A 17,576-nucleotide genomic window follows, 5' to 3' on the forward strand; every position below is an offset into this window, starting at 1 on the left:
ATCTGTTCATTGTCTGTAATCAAGCCTGTCTATAAAGAAATAAGATCAGGTACAGCTCCATCCCCTGCTTTAATATAGGAAGTGCTGGAAGAAATTACCATGAGCAGCAGAATAATTTTACAGTTTTCAAGGTTTAATGTGAACACTTCAGTTTTCACCTTTATAAAGAGGCTGTCAAGTCTGCTTATGCCAAATTGTTATAAAATAAACCTATTTATGAAATTCACGTCTCAGTCACTCAAGATATTTCAGAGCCAGTCTAATTTTAGCAATGGCAACAACCCTGTAGCTGATTGAGGTCTCTGAATCTTCATCAGTGGATTTGGAGTGAGGGTGGCAGTGACTGATGTTGTGCTCTCTTTCCTTACAAGTACAGAGTTTTGTTATTATAGTGTAAAGGCTGAATTTTAATAAGATTAACATTAGTAAGATTTCCAATGGTCTGTTATTACAGAGATCTTAAAAATATATCTGTGGTTGTGCCTAGAATAGCCTGAAACTGTTGTTAACAGAAGTTATCTATGCTACAAAGACTTGCTTTTAATTTTCTGAATTAGAAACTACTGGAAAAAAGAAAAGGAAGAGGATATGGTTAGATTATGTGTAATGGTGCTGGAATAGTTCCAATCTCCTCGTGTTGATATTGAGACGTCTACTCCCCATTCCCAGTCTAACGAAATTATGGCTGGGTAAATGAATTTTTTTTTGTTATAACATAGAAAATCTTATCAGTGCTTAGATTCACTGTTTTGCCTTTTTAATCAGCTGTCATCTCATAGATAAAGAACACATCACCTATGGTAGGTGAAGATTGCTTTTTTTTTAATATAGTTATTTAGCATCTTTTGTGAGACTCTGTGGAAGCGCACAATATAAGGGTGTTGTGTTTAATGGCAAGTAGCTTAGCATCACTTTAAGAACTTGCCTTGTTCTTTAACACGCACTTTTCCTCCTGAGTTCATAGACTGGTTTACAGAGGAATAAACAAACAGAAGGGTAACCATATCAACAGTGGTTTTTAGAGGTACACCCGGGGATATTCTGTAGATAATAGAACAAAATCTGGGTATAGTTCAGTTTCTAATAGGGTACTATGATAACACTGAGTGTCTATTCATAAACTGATGACAATTGTGCTTTTAATATGACCTCTTTTATACGGCTGGAACGTGCCAGATTTTCCAGAAGCTAAGCTCTGTCTAACTCTTCTGCTTGTTTCTCATAATGTATGTGAGGAAAGTCAGATATTTTTTTAAAAAGGCTAATTGTTGTAATCAGTTGCTCTATATTTGATTGTCTCTGCCAATTTATAAACATTGATAATAGACTTTATTGTTTGTTGAAATTAGCATTCTAAAATTTTTAAAAGTTCTTTTTTGGAAGTTTTTTTAAAATCAACCAAACAAAAAAAGAATGTTTTAAAAATTCACAGATTGTATTATGAGTCCTGAGTTAGCCTTCTTTTGGGCATGCATTTATACAAGTACCTGACACTGGCAAGTCTATAAAATTATTGGAAAATGGAGTAGGGCATTATGCTTAGTGTTCAGGAATTTGGTATTTTTGCATTTTGAGCAACATCTAAAATGACACAAACTTCTGCCTTTTATTTCTGCTATGTTCATAGATTCCAAAATGGCTTCATGTATGGACTTCAAGTCTTGGAGGTGGCAGAAGATAGAGAATTGCTGCCTTCTGGTTTTATTGTGTGTATATGCTGAGGTAGCTGGTGTTGACGGGTATGTTTGGAGGGAGACCTAGCAGAGTTTAGTGGGTATTGTCAGACAGTGACACCAATGAGCCCCGTAGCATTCAGGCCCCTTTTTGAAAATTGAGATGATAAGGACTTTGTGAGACAAAAGATTCAGAATTGCAGTATGAAATGTAGCATATTGTTTCCGTTCCAAAAAGTGTTTTCCTTGTGTGTACCTGGATCAGCCTTGGAGGTTCTCTTTTCACTCTAGCTCTTTTTGTATTGCATAGTGGCGACTGTCCTGTTTGGTGTAGGTTGGTTGCCTTGCTTCCACTCCCCAACTTTACTTTAAGCTGCAATTCCAGACAAGATGGAAGCTCAACTTTTAAAGCTCGTGTAGTCACTGCCTGCTGGGCAGGTTGGCTTCCCATCCTGCTATGAAGAGGAAAGTCCAAGCCCAGGTTCGAGCAAATGAGGTGACATAGATATCTGCTCTTTCTATATGAGAAGTCCTTTCCTGTGCTCTACACAAGCGTGCTCCTCTGTTTGCAATACTGAGAAGGTTCCCACCAAACCTCTGAGGGATGCATCAGTAGGCAGGCCAGCTACACGGTCCACAGATGTTAGTAAAATGGTAAACTTATCAACTGTAGACGAATGAGGTGAAAGTCTGCTGGTCTCATCCATTCTTTTCATGGCCAAAAGCTGCCAAATGTGACTCAGGCATCCATGTCGTGTTGAACTTGTCTGGGACTGGGCTGTAGGAACAACCTGTAGCTGCTGTGAAGTTTTTTAGCAGAGCAGCAGACAGCTGCCCTTGAAGGTGAAGAAAGAAAAACCTTTTAAAGGACTGATGTGGTCATAGATTTCTGTTAAATTTCCACTTGCTATCCTTACTGTTTCACATTTTCAGTTTCTTATTTAGCCCTCAAAATGAACTAATATATATGCATTGACATTCAGCATTTATACTCTTCTCTAGAAATAAATTAAGATCAACCTGTAGATCCCAGCTTCTGTCATTTGTGGCTGGTTGCTGTGTGGATGAAAAGGAGCTGGCTGAGCTTCTGAATGGGTAAGGCTCAATACGGTTTGAGGAAAATGATAAAAGAAAATTACTTTCCTAGTCTGTTGAAGCACACGTAACCTAGTGACACCATATGCGGATTTTTTTTGTTCTTGTAATTCTTTTGGGTTAGTGGCTATTTCTGTACACCTAAAAAGCACTACAGCATAAGAACCATTCATTTTTTTTGAAAGATTAGGGCACATTTTCTGGTCAATTCTAGATACTTTTACTGGTACTATTACCTTTGTAAAGGCCTATGGCCATGTGCTATGTATAGAGTTAAATCTGTGAGCAACTGGCGTAAGGTAACCAGTGCTGAATGTGCTCAGTCTCGTGGCTTTGCTGTTGGAACGTGCCGTGTTCCAGATACCACGGAGGATTTTTCAGCTAACTTCTAGGTGTGCTTCAGTGTCATGGTTTTGCCTTATCTTAGGGGGGGGAAAAGTCTGTAGCTCTTGTTGGTGATCTCTTGCTGAGTGCTTAACTTTGGTTAATGGCTGCCATACAGCACAAAGTGATTAGAGCATAACAAGGTATCTATATGAATGCTGTGTTCCGGGCAGTACTGTATTTGAAGGACACTGATCTCCCAGGTAGTGTTCCCAGGCTTTGTCCTACAAAGTCACAAATGTTTAAATTCCATTAGTGTTGCTTATAAGGGTGAATTGTTGTTATTTTCTATAAGATTTTTCTAGCTAGGTCTTGGAATGTTTATATTGTGTGCTTCATTTGTTTAAGAAAATGTGCACTTTAAAAAAAAGGTATTATTTATTTTTATCTATGATATTGTGCAATTTATTTAAGAAAGTTATCATTAGTATATACCGTAATGTTAATATCTGCATTAACTGATGTAATAATCACAGTTGTAGCTTCAGTGTGATTGCAGTCTTTCAAGGCAGTTCCTTGATGTGGATAATTAATTCTGAATTTGGGATGTATATTAAATTATCTGTGAATTCAAGAGGGACTATCATTAAATGTTTAAAAATTTGAATAATATGGTTCAAACTAATGTTTTATCCCTGCACTATTTTCAAATCCTCCTATTTTTCTTATGGTCTTGGCCAAGTTGTTTCTAGTTTTCCATTGGCTTGTTTGTAAAGTAGTTTCTCATATGATGGGAGCACTCTGAAGTACAATTGCAATACTTAAGGCAGTTTAACTCCTTTGAAATGTTTTAATTATTCTAAGTCTTCTGAACTGCACCCTTCTAAAGTTAATTTGGTACTTTTTGTTCTTTTCAAAGCATTTGGAAAATGGAAACTGAAACTGCTACACAGAAGTAGTAGTAATCATATCTTAATTTTCCGCATTAAATACTGCAATTGGGCATAAGCCCAACTGAGTAAATTTTTTTGGGGTAAGAGAACAGAATTTTCCTTTGCACTGTTCAAATTAAAATGTTAACATTAACCTTAAGGATTACAGAATTGGATATTTGTTGGTGAGGGAAAAGAGCTTAGTCTCAAAGACCAAGTTACAACCTTACACCAGCAAGGATTTTTATAATAGAGAGATGTTCTCAGTTATTGTTGGGGGGCGTGAGGACCCTTGCATTTCGATGCTGCCTGTGGCAGTCTGAAATATAGAGTCAGGAAGGGGCTATCTCATATCAGCAGTTTCATTTTTGTAAAAAGTTAATCCCTCTTAAAATACCATGAATTGTAATGCTTCTGGAACTAGAAACAATGTTTGTTTTAGTCTTTACCCCTAGTTTCAGATAAGGGAACTTGAAGCATGGAGAAACTTGGTAGTGGTGCGACGTGGTACCCGTTCTATCAGGCAATTCTTCTGCATTGGTTTTGAAAAGCTTTAATAAAAATTGTTAAATTGCAGCCCCTGAAAGAATACAGTTCCTTTACAGTTCCGTTTTGCTATGGTTTTTGCTCAGATTCAGTGAGCACGTTGCCACCTTTAGTCTGGGATGGCTGTTTAATGGAACCTGCTTGATTAAACCTTGGTCTCTGACACTTGCTCTCTGCCCTCTGACAAACCTCCACACAGCAGGACCTTAAAGTTAGCTGGCCTGCTCCCAAGCCAGTATTTCTGTGGACCAGATGAAAATGATTACGGACAAAGACCTTGCTTCTGCTTGGCTATCCCTGGCATGAGTGCCTTTTGCCTCATACCAGAGCTGTGTAGTTTGTTGTTGTTGGGATTTGTTTTTTAAACTTAATCACACTTGCTCCACTCTCTAGTGAAAAATGCACAGATACAGGATCTGTCAGAAAAGGATTTATGAAAACTTTCCTGCTGTATAATTCTGTACAAGTTCTTGAAATGTGTTCAAAGTTCACTAGAGTTTATCTGTATGTTCAACATAGAAATACTTCCCCCTGCCTCAAGGGTTTTGTAAGAGCATAGGTCTTTGGGGAGTTGAACAGTATACTTACCTATCACACACACCATTTGACATTATTTATGGAATTCTTACAAGTGGGGAAATAGCTAATAAAGTACCTTTTTTTTTTTTTTTCTTTGGCCATTTGATACCATTTTATTGAGTAACCAGAATTGTGTATTTCATCAGATTGTATTGGCTGACTTGGTATTGAAGTTTTAATTATATTTCTTTCTTTCTTTCTCAGATTCTCTTGAGATTACTATTAAATGTGAAATATTACTAGTTAAAATACCAGTTGGCAGAGATCTTTTGGAAAGTGCTTTAAACAGTTATTATGTTTGCATAATAGGAACAGTTAACTTTGGACAAGTAGTCATACAGACTTGCATTTTTGCCAAAGCAAGTAAATGATATTTATGTATTTAAAGGAGGCTATGTTTATGATTCTGAAGCTGTTGGTAAAAAAGCATTTTGTGAGATCTAGAATATGGTATCTTTGGAGTTCTTTATCCTTGACACCCATTTATTTTAGGTAAGTATTTCATTATCCCCATTTTTGCTCAACATTCATAAAACTCGGTGTCCTAGGAGTATGTTGTTTGCAGCTGGGTAAGATTGCCTTCTTTTCCCACATGCTATAATTTCTTAAGTTGTTGGGTGGCTTATTTTTTTTAAACATCTTTCATAATTTCTCATTTGTATCTTAAAATTGTAGGTAGAGTGTCTGGCTGTTAAGTGATGACAGGCTCATGGTGACAGTGGTGTTAAGCAATGCTGTTGAAGGCGGTGTCTGCCAAACGGCATACCCGGTCTCTGCAGTGACCTTCAGTCTGCAAAGGTCTGAGTAACGGAATGCGATACTTGCATCTCTAGAACTAGTTCAAGGGTAGCCGTATCAGTGGGGTGGTGTGCCCGGTTAAGTAGATGTGCCAAAAGAAGGGTGTACTGCGGTGCTGTAGTGAGTACATTGTTTTGGGATTCAAGCTGATATGTCTGCACGGGATTGTTCTGTACCGCATAGTTTAAACATGACCATAGTTTAAAGGCTATGATCAATTTTAAACATCCAGAGTTGGTTTTGATTCTGCGGACAATATAATTTTGTCTTCACAGTCTCAGTGAGCTATCTGAGTTATCGAGTTAATACTTTCCAGTTTATGTAAATCTGCTGCATAGATAGCAGAACCATGTATGAGAGGGGATGGGCATTTGTTATTTGCTCTTTAAAATTTGGACTAATTAATGAAATCAAAAGCAATTTCTGTGAGATAAGGTATGAGCTTATTACTTATAAAGGTACGCATTTCTTGGTGCTGCATCTGTGTCTTGAGCTAAGTTCTTGTAGACGACTAATTCATGAAAATAAACGGCTCCTCGGTGGGGAGCAAAGAGGGAATATGAATTATCATGTCAGTAGATCCTGGTGAATCCTTCTGCTTAGGAAGCAGACATGTCCACTTCTGAAGTTACTCCTGACAGGTACTTGGTGAACAGCTCTTACGAGCTGTTAATGCAGTATTTGGCCTAATTTTAGGTATGGTAACTTTGTAGGTTTTCTTTTGCCCTTGAAAAGTTTTAGGTGTTTCCCCCCCACCAAGTACAGAGGTAGAAGTTAAATGTTTAAAATACTGTGATATGAGGCTATTTCATTTTAATTAGCATAGAGGAATAGAAGTTTGTTTTTGAAGAGGAGAATCCAATTTTGTTATGTTTATTTGTCATGTGTGTTGGTTGTTAAGATTTGCATCAAAGTATCTGAATGGGTGAGTATTTCAGGAGTGGTTGCAAGGCATCTTGTAAGTTGCTGTCCTTCCCATTTCTCCATGGAAAATCTGTGCAGAATGAGAATGTATTTCTCTCTTTGGCAGTTCCAAAATCATTTAGGTCACCTCAAAGTAACCCATTCCTTTACTTTCAGCTGCAGAAGGATCTTCTGTTACTCCAGACCTATCAGGAGAAAGAGGCCCTTCAAGCCTGTAGCCTAACATGCTTGGTCTTGCTTCCTTAGAGATCAATGTTGCACCAAATCCCAAACACATGGAAACATCCTGCTTGAAATAAAGCAGATTGTAATTCCATTACAACTGAATTTCTCTGTTTTTTAATTTGGAGGGAATATCTTTTCAAAGATTTCCAAAGTTTTCATGTAAGTGCTTGTTTGAGAGAGGAATAACAACTATTTCTGAGTTAAGGTGCAGCACCAGAACTTGGGTTTTGCAGTTGGAACAGCTGTAGAGCGACTCCTACTTCAGAGGTGGATTTACTTTTTGCAGAACTTGCAGCGCATTGAGTTTTCACGTATAGTCAGAATACAACTGGAATTTTTCTTGTCATATTTTTACTTCAAAAAACGTAGTGTAAAATGGGCAAAATGAAAGCCAAGCACAATCTTAACTATAGACATGCATTGTGGGTTTAACTGCTACTAAGAATTGCTGAGAAAAACTATCACCTGTAGTTACTAATACATGTGGGCAGTTAGAACTTCTGGTCAATCTCATCCCCTCCCCACATTCCTCCACTCAGCCGCTTCTCATTCCATGAATTTCAGAGATGGGGATGGCAAAGAGGCTGGAGTTGGGCAGGACACAGACCTCTAGTTAAAAGCAAGAGAGGCTGAAACTAATTCAAGTTAATTTTTCAGCACAGCAAAATGAAATGGTTTGGGAATGGATGAAGGGGAAATGGAAGTCTACCAGAAATGGTGTAGGGAGTTTGGATGGGAGTTTGTGGGTTGTTGAGTTGTAACTGGTGAGTCTGAAGAAGCACATCAGCACTGTGGGTATCAGTGCTTACAAGCATCTATTGATAATAGCTGAATCCCGCGAAACCTTACTGTAGGCAGTAAGCTGGTTGTGTTGTATTGCAAGGGCTTAGAGATACTACCTCATTTTCTTGTTCTGTTGGTCTTCCCTCTAAATCACTTTAAACTGTGGTTATATAAAGGGATAATACTGTGTTTGGGCTGAACATTTTCACTTCTCCAGCTTTGTACTTCAGAGCGCAGTTTCGTATGCCATGTAGGGGTCTGCCAGTAGTCCGCACTCAAGGAGAGTTCTGTGCTTGCGCTCTGGCAGACACAAACTTCCCTGGTGAAATTCATGTTCTTTCAGTAGGTATTAGTTTAAAACATGATAGTATTACAGAAATAAAAGTGGATTGACAGTGGCTTGTAAAATCGAGTAAGATGCTTCTGGTTCCTAGGTGTTTCTAGGAGAGTTTTCCAGGGACGGGATACAATATGACTGTGCTGCTTTTTCATGGTAGTAGACAGTATCCTGGAATTTCAGGAAAAGTGTCCCCAAAATTCTCTGTAGGCATATTTGCAGTTATCAGCATGGTTTCAGAGAGAAATGGATACAAGTTAACAAAGTGGGGTTTACGCAGAAGTTTTTGTTTAGAATTTTTGAAGTCTGTGTTAAAAGGAAACTTGCTTTTAATATCTAAGTGCAGTTTATGCATAAAAACAGATTGGCTTTTCAGTTTCTTGATCCAGACCAAATTAAAAGAAATCATTATACTTGTATTGATTGGTGTAATATAAGTCAGAGCTAAAAATATTCCTCTCTCTTTTTTTTTGTGTACAGAAAAGATGAAAAGGAGTATGCACTGAAGCAAATTGAAGGTACAGGGATATCCATGTCGGCCTGTAGAGAGATTGCAGTAAGTGTACATAAATGAAAGTATTTTTACTGACATTATTATTCAACAGATATTTTATTTTCTCTGAATTAAATAACATAAAGATTATATAAATGTTTTCCTTAAAGTATGCAAGCATGAAAGTTATTAAAACGTGAGCTTTTCTTAAAGTACTTTATAAAGAATACTTCTTTTTTGAGTGGAAAGAGGTGTTCTTGCTAGGTAAAGGTAATGCTGGTATAATTTTTATCTGCTGATACTCTGGTATAATTTTGTCTGCTTTTATATATGGAGAGGGAAATACATGTGAACCTTCTAATGAAGATGTATTTTAAAAAAGGATATTTCTAAAATTACTTGAAGGAAAAAGTTTCTGAAAGATTACAACTGCCATTACAAGTCCGCTTGCTAATAATTTATTTTATTTCAGACTAATGGTAGCTTACTATTCATTAGTACCTGGGAACAGTTTGTTCTCCTCATTCCTTATTTGTTTTGCTAAGTGCAGAGGAAATTCATAGCAAAATAAAAAACAGCTTTAATTGCATTTGTATTACATTTATCTTAGGAGAAAAAATGGATTCAGAAACTGTATACTTTTAAGCACAGTAGTGCCCGTACATATGTGTGTGTATATATATCATTCTTTCAGAGTTGGTAAGAATTAGGTGTTTGTATGCAAAGATAGACTTTGATCTTTAAATGTTTATTTTATGACTGAAAATGTGTATTACTGTCATAGTGCTGGATAAGGAGTAAAATTTCTTGCATTGCCAAAGAAGTGCGCTTGCTTGATTAAATATTTACCTTGTTTGAATGCTGTCGCTATGCTGAGGGCTGTTGAAATGTGTGATAGGATTTGTGCCTTAAACTTTTTATAATCTAGTAACGTTGCATTGAAAAACAGCAATCAGGTGTGCAGCGCAATGTGAGGCATTAGAAACTCATGATGTTCATGAACTGACAAACCACTGTATTGTGTTTAGCGTAGCGCCCACGGTAATTCTGTATGAAGAGACTTAGCAGATAAAACTACTATCCTTTTAAAGTACTTGTCACTACAAGGTCAAGGTCACTTGTGGATTTGAGAGGTGCCTGCATTGCTGTCGGTCACTTTATACAGAATTTACCCAGTGATATTTTTGCTGATGTTTCTGCCTTTGGAGGAAATAAGAAGTCCTCTTTTAACGTCAATACTAGATTATATTCTTCTTACTAGAAAGTCTATTTTGACAGCATTGAGGGGTTTTTTGTTTCTTTGATTCTTGTCCTTTGTACTACTATGGAGACAATGTGTGGAATAGTCCAACGGAGGAGACCTTCCTGTTGTCACGATAGCACTGTGGTATGGAGCTGATTCTGTCATACCTGGACGCAACATTGTGAGGGAATAGAGCGTGTCAAATTAATTTTTTTTTCCTCTGATGATACATCATCATTTGTTTTTATTTTTTTTTTATATTTTTTTTTTTTCCCCCCTAAATTGATGAAGCTTTGTGCAAAGCTCAGTACAGCCTGGGAAATTCCACAACTACTGTGTATGTTCCTTAAATCATCTCAATGGTTCTTACTGTAATTCTTTCTCAAGTGATATTTTACTCTTCTCCAGACTTTATCAGAAAATTCTAACCTGAGGTAATTTAGAAAATCACTGTTTGCCTCAGTGAAATTTCAGGTTAGTCAAATATTAGAAATGTGAAAAAGGTAAAGGTGAAATAGTTGAAAAAGAAATATGAACTTTTTGCCATACAGAAACAAGCAGAATCAAGCACATTTTCCACAAAGAGAAGCAGTCTTATAATTAATGCATTAATACTTAATCTTGTATTTAAACGCTTAGATAGGTAGCAAAGAAGGTAATGTTTACTAATTAAATAAAGATTATTAGCCTGGAAAGGGGCCATGTAAAAATATCATGAGTAGCTCTTTTGATGTCTTTAAACCCCACCTCCCAATCAAATAAACCACCCCCTCCACCCCAAACCCCACCCATATTCTATGGAAGCTGAGACCATGGAAGAAGCACTAGTGTACTTAGTTCTGTGTGTGTTCAGAATATTTTAATAATTCTGTAGCCTGAAGACACTTGCCAATGTGCTCAAGAAATACATTGCTAAACTAAAAGGCATTCAGTTTTGCAGTCCAAGACCATTTTGTGTGTAGTGTTGCCCGCACACTCAGAGTAAGATCTACTGGCTAACTTCCCCTAAGAGAAAAAGGCAGACAACTACTCTCTTTGGACGTTACAGATCAAGTTGGTCTGTCTTTGCTTAGGACTTTGAGAAACATAAAGCCTCCTTTATCACTATTAATATGAGCTTTTCAAGGAAGAAAGCATGTGTCAGTGAAAACATCATACAGGCAGTGGTTCTTGGAGCAAGTAATTATTACTTTCTTTCAACTGTAGGGTGATAACTGCTGAAGAAGGAATCCATACTTCAGCCAGTTCTGTTGTATCGAATATGAAAATAATAGAGGAGATTCTTATATGATAAAGAATTGTGGGGGAAAAAAATAAAGCTAGTTTCTTCCCCCTAAGTTGAGTCTATTCTGAAGATAACTGAAATGCCAACTGTTTCTGTGATCTTGTTGCAAGGCAGATTATTGCCGAGTTTAAGAATCAGCATTTTTGAAGAGCAGAGCTGGAAAATATGAGAGTTATGAAATATAGAGTTCTCATCTTTACATGTTTTTTTAGATAATGAATATGACATCTCTTTCAGCTCAAGACTTGTATTAGCTTATTTGGAACCAGTGATGGATGAAATGTTTTGCTTATTGCTTGAAGATCAGGGTGGGATTGCTAATTCTTTTTGTAATGTGGGCAAAAAAAAAAATCCTGAAATCCTAGAGCTATTTATAGACAAAATAGCTCTAGGAATTTGTTAATTTAGTTTGCATTGTAGAAGATGGAAGAGGAAATAAAATACTTTGGTAGACATTAAGACCTTAAGAAAACTCTGTTCCTTTCCATTCAGAGGTGGGACATCAGAGTATATTCATTGAAAGATAGTTTAAAGATATACTGGAAGCCTGCGTAACAAAAGAGTGTGAGATTATGCTACCAGGTATTAGGGTAAGGCTATAGATTTCTTGATGCAAGAGGAACCTTCCTGTATTCTTTGATTTATAAGAAGGAAACTATAGAGAGTTGAACGTAATCAAGTGTGGAGATAGACAAGGATAATAAACTGGATTTATAAATAATCCGACGCATGTTTTGGGAAAAGTTTTTCTTCATTATGCTGAAAAGGTAACTTAAGTACTTTTTCGGGGAAATGAAGACTTTTATTAAATTCTGCTTTTGTGTTTTACTTTTTGCTTCTTACCTTATCTAAGTAGCTTGCTTAGAATGACAGGTGGAGACAGAGGAAACAGACCAGAGGGATGTTACTTGTTAGGGCTATTTTTTCCTCTGAAGTATCTTGGCCACCGTCTGTTAAGAACCAGTAGCTATAACTTTAAAAGTCTGCAAACAGCTAACAGTAATGGAATTTTGTATTTGTTTATCAAAAAAGCACCAGGATAATACAGCTTTATCTGAGATTTCTTGTCCCAGACGTTTTAATTCCTGTGAGAGGATTATGTTGGTTACTTCAAGTACTTTGCTTTCCACAATGAAGAGACTATAAACTTCTAATTGTGGATTTTGGGAAAAACTAATTCAGGGAAAAGAAAAATATAAACCTTTTCTTAATCAGTGCCATTCAGCAGCTACTTTCAAAATATCTGGATAGGTAGCCTGTCCCTGAGCATGGAAGAACTTCAGTGCAATTGTTTGTGATGTATAAGGTTTGCTAATGGTGTAAGGAATTTACAATCTCATAGTATTAATAAGAGGAGGGCAGGAGAAAGCAGTAAAATGTCTTTGCTTGAGTTTCATTTTTTTATTCAGAGAAAGAAAAATCAGTGACTGATTTGGACGGTGGATTTTAGGCTTATGCTGCTGGACCCCAAACTGTTTGCAGCTATTTCCACTGGAACTTACTTTAGTGGCTATGTCACTTCCAAACTTTGTGGTTATCTGTTGCTTTTCACACGAGAAATGGCAGAAACCAAAGGCTGAATGGTAGTAGAGGTTAATCTGGAAATCTTCAGAAAAATTGTAGTCTTGAACAACTTGGGGAGCTACATTATTTTTATTGTTACTGGGTTTTTTAGCTGAGATGATGGAGTTTAGGATCCGAAGTGGAGGAAACATGTCAAAGAGCAGGATCACAACCCTGGACTTCAGGAGAGCAGGCTTCAACCTCTTCAGCTATCTGCTTGGAAGAATCCTATGAGATACGGCCCTGGAGAGAAGAGGGATCCAGGAGAGCTCATTGATATTCAAGGATCACTTTGTCCAACCTCAAGAAAGTTCCATGCCAACAGTTAGGGAAGCAAGCAAGGGCAGCAGGAGGCCTGCACGGATGAACAAGGAGCTCCTTACTGAACTCAGACATAAAAAGGAAGCATGTATGAGGTGGAAGCAGGGATTGGTAACAGAAGAGGAATACAGAGTTGCTGTTTGATCTTGCAAGGTTAGGGGTTAGGAAAGCCAAGGCTGACCTGGAGTTGAGTCTGGCAAGGGACCTGAAGGGCAACAAGAAAGGATTCTACAAGTATGTGAACAGCAAAGGGAAGACTAAGGAAAACTTGAGCCTGCTGCTGAATGGGAACAAATAATACGGAAAAGGCTGGCGTACTCAGTAACTTTTTTTTTGCCTCAGTCTTTGCTGTTAAGACCAGCCTTCAGGAATCTCATGCTCCTGAGACCAGAGGGAAAGTCGAGCAGGGAAGACTTAAGCTTTGGTGGAGGAAGACCAGGTTAGGGAGCACTTACACTGTATATACATAAGTTTGTGGCACCTAATGGGTTGCACCCACAAGTGCTGAGGGAGCTGCTTAGATGTCATTATGAGACCACTCTCAATTATCTTTGAAAGATCATGGTGATTGGAAGAGGTTCCTGAGGAATGGAAGAGAGCAAATGTCACTCCTATTTCCAAGGAGGATCGGGGAACTGCAGGTTGGTCAGCCACACCTCAGTCGCTGGGAATGTGATGAAGAAAATCCTCCTGGAAACCGTTTCCAAACACATGAAGGTTATTGAGAGTAGTCAGCATGGACTTACAAAGGGGAAATCATCCTTAACCAAACTGATAGTCTTCTACGATGAGATGACTGGCTTGGTGAATGCTGTAGATGCTGTTTATCTTGACTCTAGTAAGGCTTTTGACACTGTCTCCCATAACATCCTCATAGACAAGCTAACAAAGTTCAGGTTAGATAAGTGGAAAGTGAGGTGGATTGAAAACTGGCTGACCAGCTGGGCCCAGAGGGTTGTGATCAGGGGTGCAAAGTCCAGTTGGAGACAAGTCACCAGTAGTATACCCCAGAGGTTGATAGTGGAGCTGATACTGTTCAATAACTTCACTAATGAACTGGATGCTGGGATGGAGTCCATCCTGAGCAATTTTGCAGTTGAAACGAAAGGGTGAGAAATGGCTGATACACTAGATAGTTGTGCTGCTGTTCAGAGGGACCTCAACAGGCTGGAGAAATGGTCTGAGAGGAATTTCATGAAGTTCAACAAAGGGAAATAAAACATCCTGCATCTGGAATGGAATAACTCCAAGCACCAGTACATGCTGGGGGCTGACTGGCTGGAAAACAACTCTGCAGAGAAGGCCCTGGTGGACAGCAAGCTGTCTGTGAGCCAGCAATGCACCCTCAGGGCAAAGACAGTCAGCAGCATCCTGGGCCACATTACGCAGAACATTGCCAGCAAATCAAGGGAGGTGATCCTTCCCCTCCGGTTCAGCACTGGTGAGGCCATACCTGGAGTGCTGGATCTAGTCCTGGGCTCCCCAGTACAAGGGGGGACATAGAGCAACTGGAGTTAGCCCAGTGCAAGGGCCATAAATGTGATGAAGGGACTGCATATGAGGAGAGGCTGAGAGAGCTGGGACTGTTTAGCCTGGAGGAGAAAAGGCTTGGGGGATCTTACCAATGTATGTAAATACCTGATGGGAGGGAATGAAGAAGTGGAACTAGACTCTTCTCGGTGGTGCCCAGTGACAGGACAAGAGGCCATGGGCATGCATTGAAATACACAAAATTCCACCTGAATACAAAAAGACAATTCTTTACGGTGAGGGTGACCAAGCGCTGGAACAGGTTGCCCAGAGAGGTTGTGAAGTCTGTGGAGATGCTCAGAGCTCAACTGGACACAGTTGTGGGCAGCCTGCTCTACCTGACCATGCTTGAGCAGGGAGGTTGGGCTAAATCTCAAGATGTCCCTTCCAACCTGAAAGATTCTGTGATTCTGTAAGATTGTTTTACAGAATACTTTTTGGTAGAAATAGAGCCATGCCTTTCAGATGTGTTTCTAGTAAGCAGATAAACATTTTGTACTAATAAAAAAAACAGTGGTTTGATAAGTTTCAATAAAAGCTGCAAGTCCCTGCTGTATTCTGAGTTGCTTTTCTGAGGTTCCTGGCTGATCACTGAAATAAAGTATCTTACACAAAGTTCTTGGAAAATTTTTGAAGGGTCTGAACTTTATTCCCAAATTCCTTTTTTGGGTCTGTTTGTCACCAAAACACGTATTTAATCTAGTGCTTATATCAGGCAACTGTTATGAGTTGCACATATTTTCAAAAAATTCCATGACAAATGAAAAATAAGTTGTTTTCCTCTGAAAAATAGTCAGTGTTTTTAGCCAATGTTCTGGCTGTTCTCTTACTGAGACAGTTCCATGTAAGTTTTGTTAAATATAGTAGTAAAAATGTCCTGGAAACCAATGAAGTATTTCTAACAGTCGCTTGTACTGCAGTGAATAGAGTCTTGCTCTGAAATTCTTCTTAACCCAAAAGAGGATAGTTTAAGAATGTCTTTTTATAAGATCATTTTTTTCCACTAAAGCCCAGCCTGCAGACAAAGATGACTGCTACTACAGGTTTCATGTGAACGAGTGACTTGAGTTAGGTCCTAGGAGGCTCTTCTCTCAACTCCTGGTCCTTTGCAGCTTTTCTCCTCACCTCCAACACAGAGAACTTCCCCTCTTCCAAGGATAAATTACCAACTCTAGTCATCTTCTTTGTAAATAGTGATCTTAATTCTAAACTTCATTGTTTTTTTCTACATCGGGGTTTATTTTTATAGCTCAGTACCTTTTCTTCTATGGGGGAAAAAAATTAGACTTAGCTGTTACAGATGACTTAAATGGGAGAAGTTAGAGCCACAAATGAGCAGCATTTTTCTCCTAGCTTAGATTCAGAGTGCCCTGAATTGCTGCAGCTTTGCCCTGTGTGGATGTTGGGTCTGGGAGAGGTAACCATTTCAGTTGCCACATCCTGTGCCTGTGTGCGCTGGTTGTTAGTGAAGCTGCTGGAGGCTGCTTCTTCTGGGAGACCTTGAAACGTTGCCAGTACCCTGTGGGACACTAGTGGGAGCATTAGTTGGCCTTTGTGTTCATACTTGCGTTTATGGGTACAGGCTAAAATAAATCAGACTGTAATGTTAAATGAGTTACTGAAAGCTCATTGGAACAATTTAGCATGCACAAATTATTCTCAGGCCTTCTGCCTATTGATGCAACGTATGTTACAAAGTGCTGGAGGGTACAAATATTTTGGCATCCTCAGTTTCTGAGGGTGGGCAAGGTTTTAGAAGCCTTACAGGTTAAATGATAGGTTTTTGTAACCTTTTTGTGTTTGTCCGCTCACTTGAGCAGGTCTCTGTCTCACTGTATTTATGTTCTTTTCCACCTCCCTGCTGCCTGTGGCCTGCCCTTGCACGTAGGCAGCTCTTGTGGGGCTGCATCACCCTCCTCTTGGCTTTGGGGGTCTGTGGTGTTGTGGTGCTGAAGCTGAGCCAGGGAGGTCCAGCTAGACTTACTGTCTCTGTCTCGAAGGACTTTGTGGATTTGCTGTGTGCTCCTCAGTGGCGCTGCTGGCAGCATGGCACAGGGACGCTCAAGGGGACATGTCATGCCTTGCTGGTAGAGCTAGTAAAGCTTATTTGCTTTTACCTTTGTCAGGTGCTGCATGTCACTTACAAGCTGCTCTCACCTCCCTGGTTGGAAACCGCTTAGTCAAATGAACTAAACGTGAAGCTGCTTAATTTGAGACTGTGGACGAGACTGGCCTTATAACCTGTTTGACCTATCTCTGTACCTCTTAGGAATGCAGAAAAGATCAGCTATATGGGAATAATGTTAACTTTTCAGTATTAATAAAACACTTTGCAGATTTGTAATACCATTGGCTCTCTTCAAGCACAGTTACATAGAATTTCATAGTAGGTACAAGTCCTCTGCTTTGGCTACGTTGACCTTTTCTTTGACCTCGACTATCACAGCAGCTTGCAATATTTACTGTTATGTAGAAAAATAGGTTTGTAACCTTGGCCCCTGGCTTTGTTTAAGGCGAGGTTAGGTAAAACAAGGCTTTAAAAAAGTCTGTGTCCCTGAGTACATTTGCGGTGGGAGATTCCTTTTGAATGTCAGAACTTCTTTTCCCTTGCCAAGATAATATAAATGTGTAGAATATTTGGCAATGTAAAATCTCCCCATAAATTCTCTGCTACCTAATTAGAAAAGATTGTTAGATTTGTTTGTGGAAACTTTGAAACTCCACTCCCTGTTTCAATAGCTGGAGGTAGTGAAATAAGTGTAAGTCTTTTTTTAAAAAAATTTTTAAGGGATTTTTATTAGAGAGTTAAGGCATGTGTTGGCTAGAAGTGTTTGCGTATCATGATTTTATAAGTATGAATCTGGAAGGATGTTTTTCCTTCAGCTACATGACAACTCATGTTTTGCATGCCATAGGAAGAACAAG

General features: G+C 38.7%; 1 protein-coding gene across 1 annotated transcript in view; it reads left to right on the forward strand.

The window, feature by feature from the left end:
* The window catches only part of CDK19 (cyclin dependent kinase 19), a 134,813-nt gene that overhangs the window by 10,813 nt on the left and 106,424 nt on the right, over window positions 1–17,576 (forward strand). Inside the window, exon 2 of the mRNA XM_068406935.1 lies at window positions 8,697–8,772. Coding sequence (XP_068263036.1) covers window positions 8,697–8,772 — 76 coding nt within the window. The remainder of the gene's footprint in view (window positions 1–8,696; window positions 8,773–17,576) is intronic.

Source organism: Nyctibius grandis, chromosome 1, assembly GCF_013368605.1.
Source record: "Nyctibius grandis isolate bNycGra1 chromosome 1, bNycGra1.pri, whole genome shotgun sequence".
Lineage (NCBI taxonomy): Eukaryota > Metazoa > Chordata > Aves > Nyctibiiformes > Nyctibiidae > Nyctibius > Nyctibius grandis.